At 47.2% G+C, this 16220-nt stretch overlaps 1 protein-coding gene across 2 annotated transcripts in view; it reads right to left on the reverse strand.

Annotated features, from left to right (window-relative positions):
- SMG5 (SMG5 nonsense mediated mRNA decay factor) overlaps positions 1-15948 on the reverse strand; it is a 30484-nt gene extending 14536 nt beyond the window's left edge. The window contains exons 1-8 of one of the 2 annotated variants that reach the window (XM_075525228.1): positions 15758-15945; positions 8049-8147; positions 7288-7411; positions 6473-6629; positions 3276-3365; positions 1834-1923; positions 842-920; positions 118-243 (exon numbers count right to left, since the gene is read on the reverse strand). In XM_075525228.1, coding sequence (XP_075381343.1) covers positions 118-243; positions 842-920; positions 1834-1923; positions 3276-3365; positions 6473-6629; positions 7288-7411; positions 8049-8147; positions 15758-15834 — 842 coding nt within the window. In that variant the 5' untranslated portion in view covers positions 15835-15945. Of the gene's footprint in view, positions 1-117; positions 244-841; positions 921-1833; positions 1924-3275; positions 3366-6472; positions 6630-7287; positions 7412-8048; positions 8148-15757 lie in introns of both variants that reach the window. The other variant, XM_075525229.1, reaches the window with a different exon arrangement.
- Positions 15949-16220: the final 272 nt, after the last annotated feature.

A 16220-nucleotide genomic window follows, 5' to 3' on the forward strand; every position in this document is an offset into this window, starting at 1 on the left:
AATGGGCCACCTACGAGTTCCCACTTCCCAGAAAGACTCTACTCCCAACCCAGGGGATACACTGGCAACATTGCAAACCCTCAGTATGCACCCCTCTCCTTTTCTTTTCCCTCTTACCTTTTCTTGCTTGGAGACAACTTCCTGGTTTCACATTTCTTCAACTGGTGATACATTTTGGCTGCTTTGTCATACAGCCGCTTCAGGTTCCCATAGGCACCTTCAAAGGACACTTCAGACTGGATACTGAGACACCAAAATAGAATACAGCAAAAGTTACTTTGCCACAAGGTTGCTCACATTTAAGTCTTTAATTCACTAGAAAGTTATTCAGGCATCTAAGCATGAAGACAGGTACCTAGTGCTTTTGTTTGAACATGCTGGGCTACTTAACTCCCACTGATGTCTGCAAAGCCCACTTCAAGCTGCACCACAGCTCCATCTGCAACATTTACACACTTTTTCAAATTTGTGCCTTAAGGCCATGTTCAGATAACTGAATTCCACCCACCTCACTACACGGGGTGCCTCACTCAGCACCTCCACTGCCCTTCAAACCCGGCTCTCTAGCACAGGCAGAGGGTCTCAGATGAAACCCTGCCCTCCAAGTGCAGCCCTGCACATGTATTTTAGTGACCAGCATGATGGTTTGGTTTGACCAAGGCTCTTTCTTATTATCAGTCCTGCTCAAGGGTGAAATAAACCCATCTCTCTTCCCCCTCTCCTGAAACTCATCTGCTGAAAACAGTCACAAGTGCAAAGCAAAGGAGAAAAGAACCTGGCACCAGCAACCACAGTGCACTGATTCTCTGTCCAGAAAGCCAAGATCCTCACAGACACTCACCAGCGTAAGTAGCAGTAGGTAGCTTCCACATTGTAGTATTTGCTCCCTGCCAATGTCCCCAGCTGGTTAAAGGGCATGCCTGTCATGAAAGAGAGGGGCAACGGAATTAACTTACAATTCTCTGATGGCCCTGCTAAAAAGCAGATCCTTTCCCTCTCATTACATTTCCACACAGGACAGAAGCCAGGAGACACAAACAGTAGTAAAGCTGCAGTACAAAGGTCTGGACTACTCGATCCTTTTGCCACCCAGGTTTTTTGGTTTTTTTTTCTGTTTTATAGTGCTTTTAGATCCTCCCCACCTTCCTGCCAGTTATCTACATAAGAAAGCAGAGCAAACAATGCCTCCTCTGTATTAATAATGCCATGGCCTTGACTCTGTATTCCCCTTGACATAGACATCAGCATTTAAGAGTTCTGTTCCAGCTCACCATGGTACATAACTTCTAGTCACTTATTGGTATTTGGGATCAGGCTATCAAACAACTCAGTGAGAACTCTGCAAGTTCAGCACAGATAAAACATTTTTCTGGAATTGCGCACTTTAAGACAAGACAGGCCCTCAACTCTTGCCACAATGTGTTCTCATAAGGTAGTCACTTCTGAAGGGGAAAGCAGCATGTGAGATCTTTTTGCAGGGGTAAAAAAAGAGGGAGATGACCAATAATGCTCTGCTTCTGGCAATGGACAGCTGGATCTTCCCTTAGCCAGACAAGCACAACTTTACCACATTCATGGAAGCCTGAGCTTCTCAGAGATTATCAGATGAGTACGTTGAGGTCACTGGCGAAGAGCACCTTTGATTTAACTCCTCTCTCTGGCTTGCCAGCAAGAGAGAGATTCTCAAAGAAGGAAGTAATTTTAACCAGAGGATAAAACCACTCCTCTCTCAGCAGCAGGATATAAGCCTGACCAGCGCAGTATCACAGAGTATTGTTTTTAGGTTGCAGCAACATGATTTTAATTACTAAAAATTCATGGTAACTCACTCACCAATTTGTGGTGCAACAGAAAGGGCTTGATAGTAAAACCGCTCAGCCAGCAACTCTGTGTCCACACCTGCCAGTTCATTCTGATAGCGAGCTGAAAGAAAACCACACACCACACATCAGAAACCAGAAGGCAGTGTCTTCTCTTCCTTTCTGCAGAGAAGCACAGTTTCCCTAGGGATTAGAAATACCACAAAACTAGAAATACTGGCCAAGTCAACAAATCCATCAAAGAAGAACTGCTCTTGGCAAAACACAGAAACGTATAGGGTTTGCCAGGGCCACTTTTATTTTAACTGCGCTATTCCGCACATCACAACCCCTGCCACTTCACGCAAAGGGGATATCCCTCAACACTTGTGGCAGCATGTAAGCAAAAGGAAGAAGTTCTTCTGCTCCATGTGTTAAGTGCTGATTCATTTATCCTTGAAATAACTCAGAGTTGTGCTCCATTTTCCAGTACCTCAAGCAGACTATATTCTACTACAGCAGAGTGTGAAATTTAAAGCAAGTCAGCTGACCTAATAAAATACCTGGCTGTGGCTAGACCGGGTTTTATTCCTTTTTTTTTTTTTTTCTCCCAGATTTTTTTTTTTTTTTGACAACAGTAGGCATTTTGGAAACCTTAGGTAAAAGCATTGTGAAGGTGAGCACTCTTCTCTCCCACCAGTCAGGTAAGTCATTCTTACTACCCCCGTAAGACATTTATTTGCAATGCCATTTTTAGGCTGATTCACGCACAACGATAATGCCAAACAGCTTTCAAGAGCTTGAAGGCTGCTGCGTGTCAAGCACATTTACCCGCGCCACACTTCAAATGGCTGTTTTTCACACAGTTACATGTTTTCTCACTGCCTTCACTCCCACGTGTTCACAATCAAGCAAGAAGCTGACACACTTGCCACACACTTCAGGAGGTCGTGACTGTGGGATAGACACGTCTGCTATAAAAAGGATGACACGCAGCCAGACACAATGACAAAGAACTCGGGACTTTGCAGTGGCCTACCGCTCTGGGTTGATTCACAATATTGCTTAACAAATCTGATTTTCAGTCACACTTGTGATGACGACAGTGGCTCCATAAGGCAACCTTAAAGCAAGTCTGAACTGAGAAGTCAGCCCACTTTGAGTTTCCTTCACACTGTCCAAACAACATAAATAAAAGCAAAGGCTTCCGTTCTTACACAACCACGGACACAACTGTTTATCAATAGCAAACTCCTCATCTACTTGCCCAAAAACAAAGCTTCTGCAATTTGTAGCGGTTCAGTTATCCACGAGGATTTCACCTTATACCAGTCATTGACAAATGTGTCCGAGGGAAACCAGCGTCTGCAGGTAACTATGGATGGTGACCAACAACGATGGACTCGGCACTGTCCAGGAACCATCTTTTTAATATATTAAAGGTTGCCCTGAAAGCCCGAAGGATGCTGTTCTTACCTAGATCTCCCAGATAAACCAGACATCTGTGACATGCCATCTGTGCCCACTCCATCTCCTTCTCCGATGCAGACACAGGTTTCTTGCAGCCTACATGAGAAATATGAAATCACATACACCGTTGGGTAAAGGCTGCTGGAAAGACACGTGAGCAGCCTACGCCTCTGCCTGAGATACCCAACATTTCACTGGATGAAAACAAAGACCACATGGTCAGATCACACTGTTGGTCACCCTCTGTGGCATCTTATAGACCAGCACTGGTTCACTCTTGCTGTCAAAATGTGGAAAATAAACACAGACATTGATGCTCACCCACTCCCCCTTCAATTCCCTGCTGATTAGGGGCAGCGCATGTCACTGCGTCACTAACAGTCACTGAAATGACTGTCACTCAAACTTTGTCCACAAGGTATGCCACAGAGAGCTGGCTCCCTTTGCGCTCAGATGAGAGGACAAAGGCCAATTCCTGTCTACAAGCCATGTGATTGTGTTAACATAGCACTGAGCACAAGCTAATAAGGCCTGTTGAGAGCCTGATTTTGTTAGCATGGCTAATGAGGCCTTTGGATAGGAGCCGGCGCAAATCCCTGGAAGCCAGAACAAAGTCTGAGCACACTTGCACCTGGCAGTAGCACACAATGTGGACGTACCCTCCCCGACACTGAAGATGGAAACAAACTCATTGTCTCAAGACTGAGATCTAGATTTAGGACTGGCCAACCAAAAAGGGAGGAAGAGAAGGAAAAAAACAAGGAAAAAATCAGGACAGCAAATCTGTGTTGTAGACAGGGCAGCTGCAGTCAGTTAGGAAGAACTGCCTCTGCACAAAACTGCCTTTGCGTCTAGAGGAGGGCAACAAAGCTGGTGACAGGGCTGGAAGGAATGTCCTGTGAGGAGCAGCTGAGGGCTTTGGGCTTGTCTCGTTTGGAGGGAAGGGGGCTGAGGGGCAACCTCATTGCTCTCTACAGCTTCCTGAGGAGGGGAAGTGGAGAGGGAGGTGCTGATCTCTTCTCCCCTATATCTAGTGATAGGACACGTGGGAATGGTTCAAAGCTGCGTCAAGGGAGGTTTAGATTGGACATTAGGAAGCCTTTCTTTACCAAGAGGATGGTCAAACACTGGAACAGGCTTCCTAGAGAGGTGGTCGATGCCCCAAGCCTGTCAGCGTTTAAGAGGCATTTGGACAATGCCCTTAATAACATGCTTTAACTTTTGGTCAGCCTTGACTTGGTCAGGCAGTTGGACTAGATTGTAGGTTCCTTCCAACTGAAATAGTCTAGTCCATTCTATTCTATACTGAACTTAAAAAAGAAAGAGCAGTTCAGGCAGTGGAAAGTGTTAAAAGCAACAGGGGAAGGCTCCAGCCAGCTGATCTGAACTAACTTAAGCCATCAAACATGACTCAGTTCCTGGGAGGTGCTGCCACTGGCAAGACTATGCTTCCCATGTCCCCATCAGCACCTTCTCCCAGCCAGCGGGGCCACGGTTCAGCCAGAGATCAGGAGGCAAAGGCTACCGCGTTCACGCTTCCTCTCCAGAGAGCACCCGCTGCCACCAGGCAGGCCAGTATCATGGATTCAGCCTAGGTTCGGTCTTCCTGATGCCAAGGACTTCCACCTTCTGGAGGAGAAAATTCCCTCAAGCAGTAATCCCAAAGGAAGATTTTTAAGACCAGTCCAGCCTGCAGTCTGAGTTGCTTCCCTCTTGGCTTAGTTTAGAAGAATGGAAGTGAAATCTGGAGGCTTAAGTGACCAGTGAGGAATGGTTCTCACTTACTAACAGGCATTGTATGAGTTGCATTATACAAATACATGGCCTTCAAATCCGTGTCCACGTATGCTATTGGACCTATCCTCCCTTTCTTTTTTGCTTTGAATCCTCTTGCTCCCATTTACATAACCATCAAGTTGTGTCCACCCTAATTTGTAGTTCATATGGGATTCTTACACATCCATCTTTTCCGGATATGCAAGGTTACATCTCTATTATCCAGCTGCGTACTCATCTGCTGCATCCTTTTAATTAAAGAGCCTAAACACATTAAGAAACCTGAATAAGGGGAGCCTCTCAAATGCAATCACGCACGACAGGCTACAAACCCATCTGGAATGCGCGTTTCGAGAATTTATTAATTCCGCAGTACTAAGATACATTTCTCAAAGCAACAGTTGCCAGGGACATCTGCCTTTTAAACTGACATTTCAAAGCCGATCATGATACAATCATCTCCCAGAACTAAGAATAGGATACCAGCAACTGAAACATTCTATTGCTAAAGACATACTAACTTCTCTTATGCCTGTTTCTGCCGTGTGTCGTCCCATCCCGTCCCCCCGCCAGCTTTAAGAACGTCAATTAAACCCTTGCTAATACAGTTCACAAAACATACAGAGGCTCCATTTCTCACCTGGACCCACCCAAACACAAATATGTGCCTTGAGGCCACTGAGCACAACCCAGGAGCAAATGTGAACAAACCATTACAAGGTAATAGAGGATGTGAATGCATATGCAGCCTTGAGCTGTTTCAAGACTGTAAACACTCTTATTCTTCCTCCCCTAATAGGTAAGATACCTCAAATTACCCTGCATCTAAGGGCACGCACAGAGGAGGCTACCTGAGACAGCTAACATACCTTACTGTGTTACAGGCGCTTCCTCATGTTCTCAGTCCAAGATTCAACAGCAGTTTCAAAGCTACACACAGCTAGGAAATATGTGAAGGGAGCACAGATAGAAGGGGCACCAAGAGGAGGAACAATCTCTTACATCTAGTGACTAGGGTGTCCTGACAAAAATCTGTTGATTTCAAGAACCTATTCCCCCAATGGCCCCTTTGTTTTTAAAAGCTTAATTAAAGCAGACATGCTGTACAGCTAGAAATGCTCTTCAATTTTCCATAAAAATCTGCCATCACCAAACACTTACTAAAGAATTTTCTAACAGCATTTCCTTCCTGTTAGAAACCTTTCTTTCTTCCCTAGTTTAGTATTAAAAAAACCCAAAACAGTGCCATGGAAAAGAGAGCAGGACAGACAGTCTGTTCTAAACAGATAACCAGCTAATCAGAGGGGAAAAGAAAAAAAAAAAACGATAATCCTTTGAATGCTGAAACAAAGATGGACTAGCACAAGGGGAAGCCACCTGGCTGGGATTCAGGCCTTACCCACGAGTCCAACACACGAAGCACTAACCTATTAGAGGGTCCGTTACGTGCGTCCAGTCAATACAGCACTGGAGCTCCAGCTGATAGTGAGACTGAATGTAGAGGAGAAGGTGCTGGTAAAATCCTATGCCAGCAACTAAGTGAGTCCGGTACGCACACTCCAGAGTGCTACGGCTGTGAATGTGCTGGAGGGAGGAAAAATGAGAATATGTTAATGTAGTCCGGGTAACATTTTAGGCTGGCCACCCAAGTTATGCCAAGTATGAAGCAAGATAGCAGGTAGCTCAGCTGTAATTGGGTTTGCACAGTTCTGTACCTCCTCTTGCTCAACAACCTTGTATCTAGTGGTATTTACTAAGGGTCAACATCAAGAAGGAGAAATACTTGCTGCAACAACAAATAAATAAAATCAAGGAGGCTGGTTAGAGAGCCTTAAATATATTCAGACAACCAGATCACCAGGAGAGAGTTCATGGCATTAGAAAATACAAAGGTGAATACTGTGAGTATTTTCCAGTGATCGACTCTAGTAAAAACAGTCAGCGCGGACAAAGCCTCTTAAGACCATCGTTCCACATGGAGATATGTGTCTTTTGAAGACGGGAAGACAAAAATTAAGCAAATTATGTTGAAATATCCTCTGCAATGGCAGCTCTCTCAGCAAATCATTAATGCTTACCTGCCCACAACTAGACAGAAAGTGTATGTCAGCTCCGTGATTAAAATTCAGGAGTGCCTGGCTTGTGTTCAGACCACAACTTCTCCAAGCAAGTAAAGCTCTTAACTTGGTCTCACCCATTGCACAGCCAGAGACTTTCTCATGCCAGAGCGACAGATACCTGCCTTTTTATTTGTTTTAATGAGCTGGATAACTTCATAGTAAACTTTTCTCCACAGCAGTTCTTCTGCTTTCCTTCCATAATCCACTGGATGCAAGAACATCAGCTTCACACACAGCTCCCGCAGCCTGAGATAGACAGCAGAGAATTCACATTTAGCTACAGCAGCTTCAAATACAGCTGCCACGACATAAGCACGGAAGAGGAAAATCTGAATTCATTACGATGGATGAGCTAGGCCATCTGGTGATGGTACAGCTTGTATCACTCCCACACAAGAGCATCTGGAAAAGCCATACACCTAACCAGTAACCTTGGCTCAGCTGGCCATCAGTAACTTCCTAAATTGCAGTAATGTCAAGAATTGTCTTGACAGCTTAAAAAATTAGTAAGAAAAATCATCCCTGCTAGGCACCCTCTGAACCTGATAAAATATTTCACACACATATAAGAAGTTTCTTCACCACACAGGTTTTTTTAAAGGTAATTACAAGGAAGGCATTGGCCAACATGAAGACAACTTATCTGTATTACAACGACACCCAGGAAAGCCTCCAGCCATGGACTGTATGGTTAGGTGCTGTTCAAATACAGATCTGAAATCTAGCCTCTGCTTCAAAAACCTGGAGGGATCCCAGGTTAACAGGAACACTGCAAATCAAACACCCTGTGAAACTGCAGATTCAAAACCTCCACGTGTTGCTTCACATGGATTTTCCCCAGACAAATATAAAAAAAAAAAACCAAGTGCCCGGTCCAACTTACTTGTTCCTCAAGCTGATGTTCTCCGGCTTGAACACTTCTTGATACGCTGCCTTATTACCAAGGATGAGATCCAGTCGATGAACGGCCTCTACCACTGCTCTGCAAGGTAAGACAGAAAGAAGAGTTTCAGAATAGGAGGTTATCTGGGATTATTTTATGAGATCTGGGATGTTTACACAGAACCATACTAGCCTAGTTAATTCCATTATTAGCAAGCCGCATTATACCACCACACCATACTAATTGATTTCCTTTCTGCACTCTATTTTAAAAAGCTTATGGAAAGAAGAAGAAAGCAGTTACATACACTGTAATGATTTTGCTGCAAATCAGCTGTTTAATCACCAGTTACCACCGCCTGTCTGGTCAAAAATGTCAATTATTTCTACAGTAGCAAAGTCAGAAATGTCTTTGGACGTGTTAGCAACTTTTAACCTCAGCAATTAAATCATGCTATACTTAGACTAATTTAAACATCTTAAACTCTATGATTAAAAAATGGATTGATTTCTAACAATTACTCTTTTGATAGGGTAAGAGTCAAACCTCCACCAATTCCTGTTTCCTTACCAACTTGCCTATGAAAGAAGGCAACTCACGCCATTCTCATTTGCCAAAACTTGTGGACCTTCGTTGATTAAAGCCCTTAAAGATCTCTCAGTGATAGGTAACATAATCAAAACCAGCCTGCAATATGAAATTTGTTACACGAGACTTTTCCTGAAAGCCATCTAAAAGACAGACCAAGCAACCTCCAAACCTCTGAGTCATGCAAAAAAATACTTCTGTGAATCACTGCCCAAGACTCTCCTCCTGGAGGAGGAATACCACGCCGTGCGTAAAATCTCAAGCACTCGAAAGTTTGTAGCTGTGAACAAATCAGACTACAATTCCAGAACGCTGCAGTGAAATAAAACCAGGGACTTACAGAAGCATTAGCGCTGACAGAAAGTACCCTCATCAGTATCTCATGGACAGTTCAATAAAGCAAGATTGACCAGCCATGTTAAACCCTTCCTACCAAGACAGATCATCTCTAAACCTCTGCCTTTGTTAAGCCTGTATTTGAGGTCAATAAACTGACTCCTGAAATTAACTCTTCCCAGCTGTTGACTCTACATGTTCCTCTTCAAGAAATATGTCCTCCAAGCCATCCCCAGCCATCAGCTATCACACTCCACAGGTACTTGTTCTCCCCCTCAACTTCACATCTATCCACCCATCACTCCTCGTTTGTTCTAATACCTTTACTGCTCCTACTGCTAAGCCTACCGCACCCAGAGAGCTGTTTGAACAAGAAGCTGAAGACAAGCAAGATGCATCGTAAATACAGAATGAGACAGACCTGATCAGAGCAAACTTCTGCAAAGCAGAACAGTCAGATGCTGCTACCAGCCTGCTCCCCCTCCCCGAAATCTCCATTGTCTGCAGAACGTAAACTCCCTCATCGCACTCACAGCGCAACGCAACGACTGAACCTTCTTTTTGCGCACGTGCACAAATGGTTGCCAGATTGAACACAGGGCACTCACAAGCAAGAGCATGCAAAACCACACGCTAAGGAGGTAGGCTGAAACCACCGTCACTTCCTCGAAAACTACAGATATTACTGTAAAGTAACTGACTGTTTCATATACCAGCCCCTGACAAGCAAGGCTGTCCTGGTTTCGGCTGGGATAGAGTTAATTTTCTTCCTAGCAGCTGGTGTAGTGCTGTGGTTTGGATTTAGGATGAGAATAATGCTGATACACTGATGTTTTAGTTATTGCTGAGCAATGCTCACACTAAGCCAAGGACTTTTCAGCTTCTCATACTGCCCTGCAAACAAGGAGGCCGGAGGTGCACAAGAAGCTGGGAGGGGACACAGCCGGGACAGCTGACCCCAACTGACCAAAGGCATATTCCACACCATATGACGTCATGCTGACCAAAAAAACTGGGGGGAGCTGGCCAGGGCGGGGGGCTGCAGCCACTGCTCGGGAACTGGCTGGGCATCGATCAGCAGGTGGTGAGCCACTGCACGGGGCATCGCTTGCTTGGTATATTCTTTTATCATCATCATTATTGTTATTATTATTATTATTATTTTCTTGCTTTTCTGTCCTATTAAATTGTCTTTATCTCAAGCCACAAGTTTTACCTTTTTTCTGATTCTCTCCCCCGTCCCATGGGGGGAGTGAGCGAGCAGCTGGGTGGGGCTTAGTTGCTGGCTGAGGTTAAACCACAACAAAGGCAAATCTCCTTTCACAAACCCACCGCACCAAAAGGAACCTCCTTGAAAAAAACCCAGAACATTCAGGAGCTCGAAGAGAAAATGTCCCGTCTCATGCTATGTCACAGGAAGCCGTTCATCCAAGGATAACTGGCAATCTCATTTGTTTTCAGTAAAGCACAGAACCTGACAGAAGAGAAGCGTAGGGAATAGGACTGTCTTACACAATGGCTTGGGAGCTCAAAACACCACAGAGTTGAACCCACTTCTTCCTAAACAATCATGAAGAAAACCAAAAATAGAGTAAGAATCACACACAAAAGTGTGCTACTAACCTTGATATCCCCAGCCACTTCTGCTCACTAGCATCTTTCTCACGTGGCCTGAAGGTCCTTTGCAAACTCTAACAACCTAATACCCTCAACGGCAAGTAAGGCAAGCAAGTAAAATGCTTTTTGGTTTACAGGTAAAAGGCAATAAGTATGAAGCATTCATCCAAGCTCACAGCATATTGGTGGAGCGGGGAGGGGGGTGAGGGGAAAACCCAACAAGCCCCACATACACGTTTAGTTTCCCCAAAATAGATGTCCACAAAGCAGCAGGCAATAAACATGTCCTCACTGCAACCTGTGATTAATGTCCTGTCACTGTATCTCTCAAAAACCCTCAGCAGGAAACGAACAGTACGGCCCACACGGAACTGATTTGTTTTTTATGCAGAAGGGTGACCAGAAGAAAGGGGAACTGCTTTTTCATTTGATTCCCAGAGAGAAGTATAGGAAATCTATGATGTTCTATTCCCAAAATAGGCAGTCTCTACATCTTCAAAATAGCTGTAAAAATGCGTTCACTGTGCGCCGAATCGGCAGCCACTGCGTGTCTGATACAAGCTTACATGTCACCGACACCTCAAGGTGGGAAATGATTTCACAGTGACTACAAGCAGTCGACACCTGCACCCAAGGACGTGGTCAGCCCTTAGGGTGGGATGTCACACGTGCAGGTGTGAACCCGTCTGTCCAAATCCTCATGTGCGTGTTAACTGTATTCCAGGGCTCAACACCAACTCCTTCTCCTGCCACTTATTCAATCCAGATTCCTTTATGGGCACATGGTCCAGGTTCTCTCACTGCTCAGTAGCTCATATGCCAAAGAAGTCTCTATGGTTTTTTTAATATCTAAAAAAAAAGGCTCACAAAACCTCATCTAAGAATCCTCCCAAGTTCAGCAGTGACAGAAATGCATCTTGATATTGTGCAGCATAACACCCATGAAATGACAGGAATTACTCAAAAAGCAGTTGCCAGAGCCCCCTTTCCAAGTTGCAAGCAAACAGACAGCTATTTGGCTGCCAACGGTATCAGTGGGTAAGAAATATGATCAAGCAGTTAAGGAAAGCCTACTCACATGCACCAGGACTCAAACGCCTGCCAAACGTGAAGTACAGAAAAGTTTCCTTCCAGGGACTACCTGAGCAGGGACATTGGAGGGTATTTTACCTTCCCTGGAGGGTATTTTACCTTCTCTCGAGGGTATTTTACCTTCCTTCCTCCCAGGTGGGAGGCATCCCGGAGGGCATCTCCCATACAACCCTGTTTCCTACAACAGTCAGGGATGGGCACAGGAAGACACTGGTTGCTTCTGCTACTTTTTATGCGTTCATAAAGAAACGGAGAGTTGGTGACTTGAAAGCAGCAAGGTTTATCTTTTAGGATGTGGGTTCCTGAGCCGTTAAGGCAGACCCCATGCTAAAATGTCTTCTTATCAGCAGGAGCTCCATGGTGCTGCTGGAGGAGGCAGAGGCAGGAGTAAAAAAGGATCCATGACAGCCAGTGACGATCTGCAAGGATCCTACGTCCACAGCGGTGAGGAAAGGGGACACGGTGAGGACAAAAAGGTACAGCAGCGAGCCTCACTTCAAAAATGTTAGGAAACATCAACACAGGCACTATAGACCATGCACCGATTAAAATGCAGTTTAGCATTTGTGCTTTGGGTGGCTTGAGACCACGGGCTGAATTTTACGTAGCAGTTAAGAGGCCAAATTTTGTCCCAGTACCCATTTTTATACCTGCTGGGTTTAAACATTGCTTTCAGACAGCACATCAGAACCACAGAGGAGGCAAATCAGATGCCAGTCTATTAAAAGAACCAAGTACAGCACATCATGCCAAGCAGGGTGGAAGTGGTCCAACGCGAAGTCCTCTTCAGCCACGCAGACACCGATCTATCCCTTTCCTTCTGTGCCATTAACATTCTGGGATAGGGCAAGATGGCAGGGAGAATTATTTGTCCTCTCTATATTTCTTTATTTAATACATCACTAAGAGCTACAGTCTCTGAGGAGTAAGACATTTCTCAGGGAAAAGAACTGCAGCCATTCATTTGTATTCTGGCATGTGTCAGTACACAAATAATACTGCCCAGAACAAGGCTGGCAGACAAGAATAGTAACGCAACACCAATTAGCTAATGGTTACCCAGAATCCAGAAAAAGAAATCTGTAAAATAAATCCAGTTACCCTACGCTAAAACATACATTGTAAAAGAGCATCCAGGATAATCCAGTTGCTACACTGAGGTGAAACTCGGGGATTATCAATCCAGGAAGACTTAAATGGAAAAGATCAAAGACCATCCTACAAGCAGCGATGGGCAACCTCATCTCCAAAAGGACACTCCAATGGCCACCTCACTTGCCAAGGACCATGGAGACCTGAGCTCAACTCCCAATGCTCTCACAAGCAGACACACAGCTGATCCCATGTGAGCACAGTTTATAGCTGGGATTGTGACATTCAAACAGCTGTGATTCAAAGGCACTGTTTAATCCGATGGCCAAAAGTTTCCAGAGACAGTCAGCCATCACACAAAGTAAAACGTGCTTCTTAGAGGACAGGAAGTTACTGCTTCATCTAACTGCACTTCAGGCTGAAATAGAGAAGAATTGACAAGAGACTGTTAAGGTAGAAAGCTTGCTAAGAGAGCTACCAGCTATGTAGCAAGAAAATTTGTGGCCACTGCAGATATTATAAATCCTGCACTAAAATCACAGTACTTACTTCCAGCTAAAAAGAAGAGCCATCTCTACAGGAGCGTGGTTTTCTTTTTCTGCTGTAATATTGCTACAAAGCAACCACACACCTTATTCCACCATAAAAATTTAAACAGAAAACAACCGCTTCCTTGCCTTGATGACCAATCCCACGTCTGGTCAAGGGACGTTCACTTGTGAGCTCCAGCGGCATACTGAGGTACTGCTCGTCAGGTGAGCTAAGCAGCACACACATTCCTGGTCCGCTGTGACCACAAAGTAAAATGCATCTTAAACCATGATGAAGGTGGTTTAAACAAAATGCATTCTATTTCGCAAGCAGGAGCACATACATCCTCTCCAATCCTGTCCACCACACCTCAGGTGGCAGTGGGCAAGGCGTTATGCTGCACTAGCTCAACTACTAGCAGATGTGGGAAGCAACCCCTAAGATCAAATGGGGTATCTCAATGTGACGGCAGATACAGAGCTCCACAGCCCTGGAGGCGACTCCAGCATGACAACACAGCCCACACCTCTGGTAATCCAAGCCATTGTGTTTTACCACTGACCTTGCAATAAGAAAAAGAAAAGCACCTAATATAACTTCAAAGTACAGGGAACATGCTTGTACAAAGCGCATCATGGCAACAAACAAATTCTAGTAACTACCACTCAAACCTGCTATTACTGCTTTGGACTTTTGGGCAAGGATCTTGCCAGGTTTCCCAGAGGGAGGCAAGCCTTGCCCTGTTTTAGAGGAGGGCAGTGAGGTTCCACAAGATGAAAGGACATGCCCAATGTCACCGAGCAAGTCAGCAAGACAAAAAGAAAATGGACCCCAACATAAAATCCACCTCTTGCCTTCATCATTTTGCTCATCTTCGAAACCACGCTGTTGCTGCAGAAACTCCACTATGAATCTGCTTTACTGATGGAGAAACTGAGACAGAAGGGGACAATTTCTGGGCCACACTCACAAAACAAGTCATCAGCAAAGCAAAGGCCAGGCACCTCAGCGCTGACAGCGTGGCACCTCATCGCTGCTGGGCTGAGCTGACCAAGGCCATCGTTATTTCCTGAATCTTGTCTTCTGACGCTATTTCCAACGCACAGCGCAGTGTAAGTGAGAGTGGAGTCCCAGAGAGTGTCGTACTGGGAAGATCTGCAGCTAGAGCAGTCTTGCCCTCCATACAGCAGGAAAGCGCCCTGGGCTCAAGCTCCTGCTCATCACACCCTCTTCTCCAGCACGTCCCACGTAATCCCTGTCTACTACCAATGCCAGGGACCCCCTTCTCCAGCCCCCCCCTCTCCCTGGATGCCCCCCACATCTTGCCCTTATCCCGCTGCATCCCCACACCTCCTTCCCCCACAGCCCCCATCATCTCCTACCCTACCTCCCTGAACCCCAAATAACTCCTTCTTTCATCTCCCATGTCCTGACCCTCCTCCCTGGGTGCCCCATGCCCCCTTTCCCCAAATTCCCTTCTTACCCTCCCAGCTGCCTTCTTCCTCCCGTCTTGCCTGGATCCACCCCAGCTCCTTCCCTCACCACCCTTTGTTTTGACTCATCTCCCCTGGATCCCCCGTACCCTTTTTCACCAGTGCCGCCCCCCACCGCGTGTATTGCTCATCTCCTCTGGATCCCACACAACTCCCTTCCCCCTGTTCCCTTCCTCCTAGCCTTCCCTAAATTTCCCCCTTCTCCTTTCTCTTAGCACTGCCCACTTCCCCTGGATTCCCCCCAGTTTTCTTCACCTCAATGTTCCCTAAATTCCACCACCCCCTTCCTCTATTTCCCCCCAATCTTCCCTAAATCCCACCACCTCCTTCCCCCTGGTTCCTCCTCCATCCTTCCTGAATCTCTCTCCAATCCCCTTCCCCCTGGTTCCCCCCAATCGCCCCTGGATTCCTCCCCTCTCCAGGTTCCCCTCCAATCTCCCCTAGATCCCCCCCATTCCCCCCCCCCGGTTAATCCCCAGTCTTCCCTCGATTCCGCCATCTCCTTCCCCAGCCCCCCTACATCTTCCCTGACCACTTCCCCCATCGTCTTCTCTTTAATCTTCCCTAAATCCCCCCAATCCCCTTCGCCTTGGTCCTCCCCAGTCTCCTCCGGGCCGTCGTCCCCCCGCTCCAATCCCCTTCACCCTTGTCATCCCCAATCTCCTCCGGATCCTCCCCATCTCCCTTCTTCCCTCCCAGCCTCCCTAAGCTCCCCTGGTTCCCCTCCCCAGCCCCTTCCCCCGGGCCCCCCCGGATCGCCCCCCGACCCCCTTGGCGCTGGCCCTCCCCAACCTCCTCCGGACCCCGCCCCAACCTCCCTTCGTCCCTCTGGTCCCCCTAGTCTCCCCTGGACCCCCTCATCCCCTTTCCCCGGTCCCCTCATCTCCCCGACGCCCTTCATCTCCCCCCAGTCCCTCATCCTCCCCCCGTCTTCCCCTTCCCCGATGCCCCTCTCCTCACCGGTACAGCCGCTTGGTGTGCAGCACCTTGGCCTCCGGCTCGCCGCTCTCGCCGGTGGCCCCGCCGCCCTGGCTCATGGCGCCCGGCGAGGGCAAGGCCCGGCCCGGCCGGGCGCGGCCCACCGCCCCCTCAGCACCGGCCGCGCCGCCCCGCCGCTCCCCGCCGCCGCCGCCGCCCCCGGCCCCGCTCGGCCGCCATGGCTGCGCGGCTGCCCCCTGCCCCGCGCCGCTCTCGCGAGACTTGCCGCGAGACCGCAGAGCGGCGGGCAAACATGGCGGCGGCGGGGCCGGCCTCACCTCGCGAGAGTTTACCCTCTCGCCGCTCCAGCACTTATTGCTGGCAACATGGCGGCTGCGCGGCGTCATCTCGCGAGAGCTCCCCCATCCCCTACGCACACACGCGGCCGCCGCGCCAGCACTTAGTGCTGGCAAACATGGCGGCCGCGCCGGCGTCAGGCAAGGCG

Source organism: Mycteria americana, chromosome 25 (assembly GCF_035582795.1).
Source record: "Mycteria americana isolate JAX WOST 10 ecotype Jacksonville Zoo and Gardens chromosome 25, USCA_MyAme_1.0, whole genome shotgun sequence".
Taxonomy (NCBI): domain Eukaryota; kingdom Metazoa; phylum Chordata; class Aves; order Ciconiiformes; family Ciconiidae; genus Mycteria; species Mycteria americana.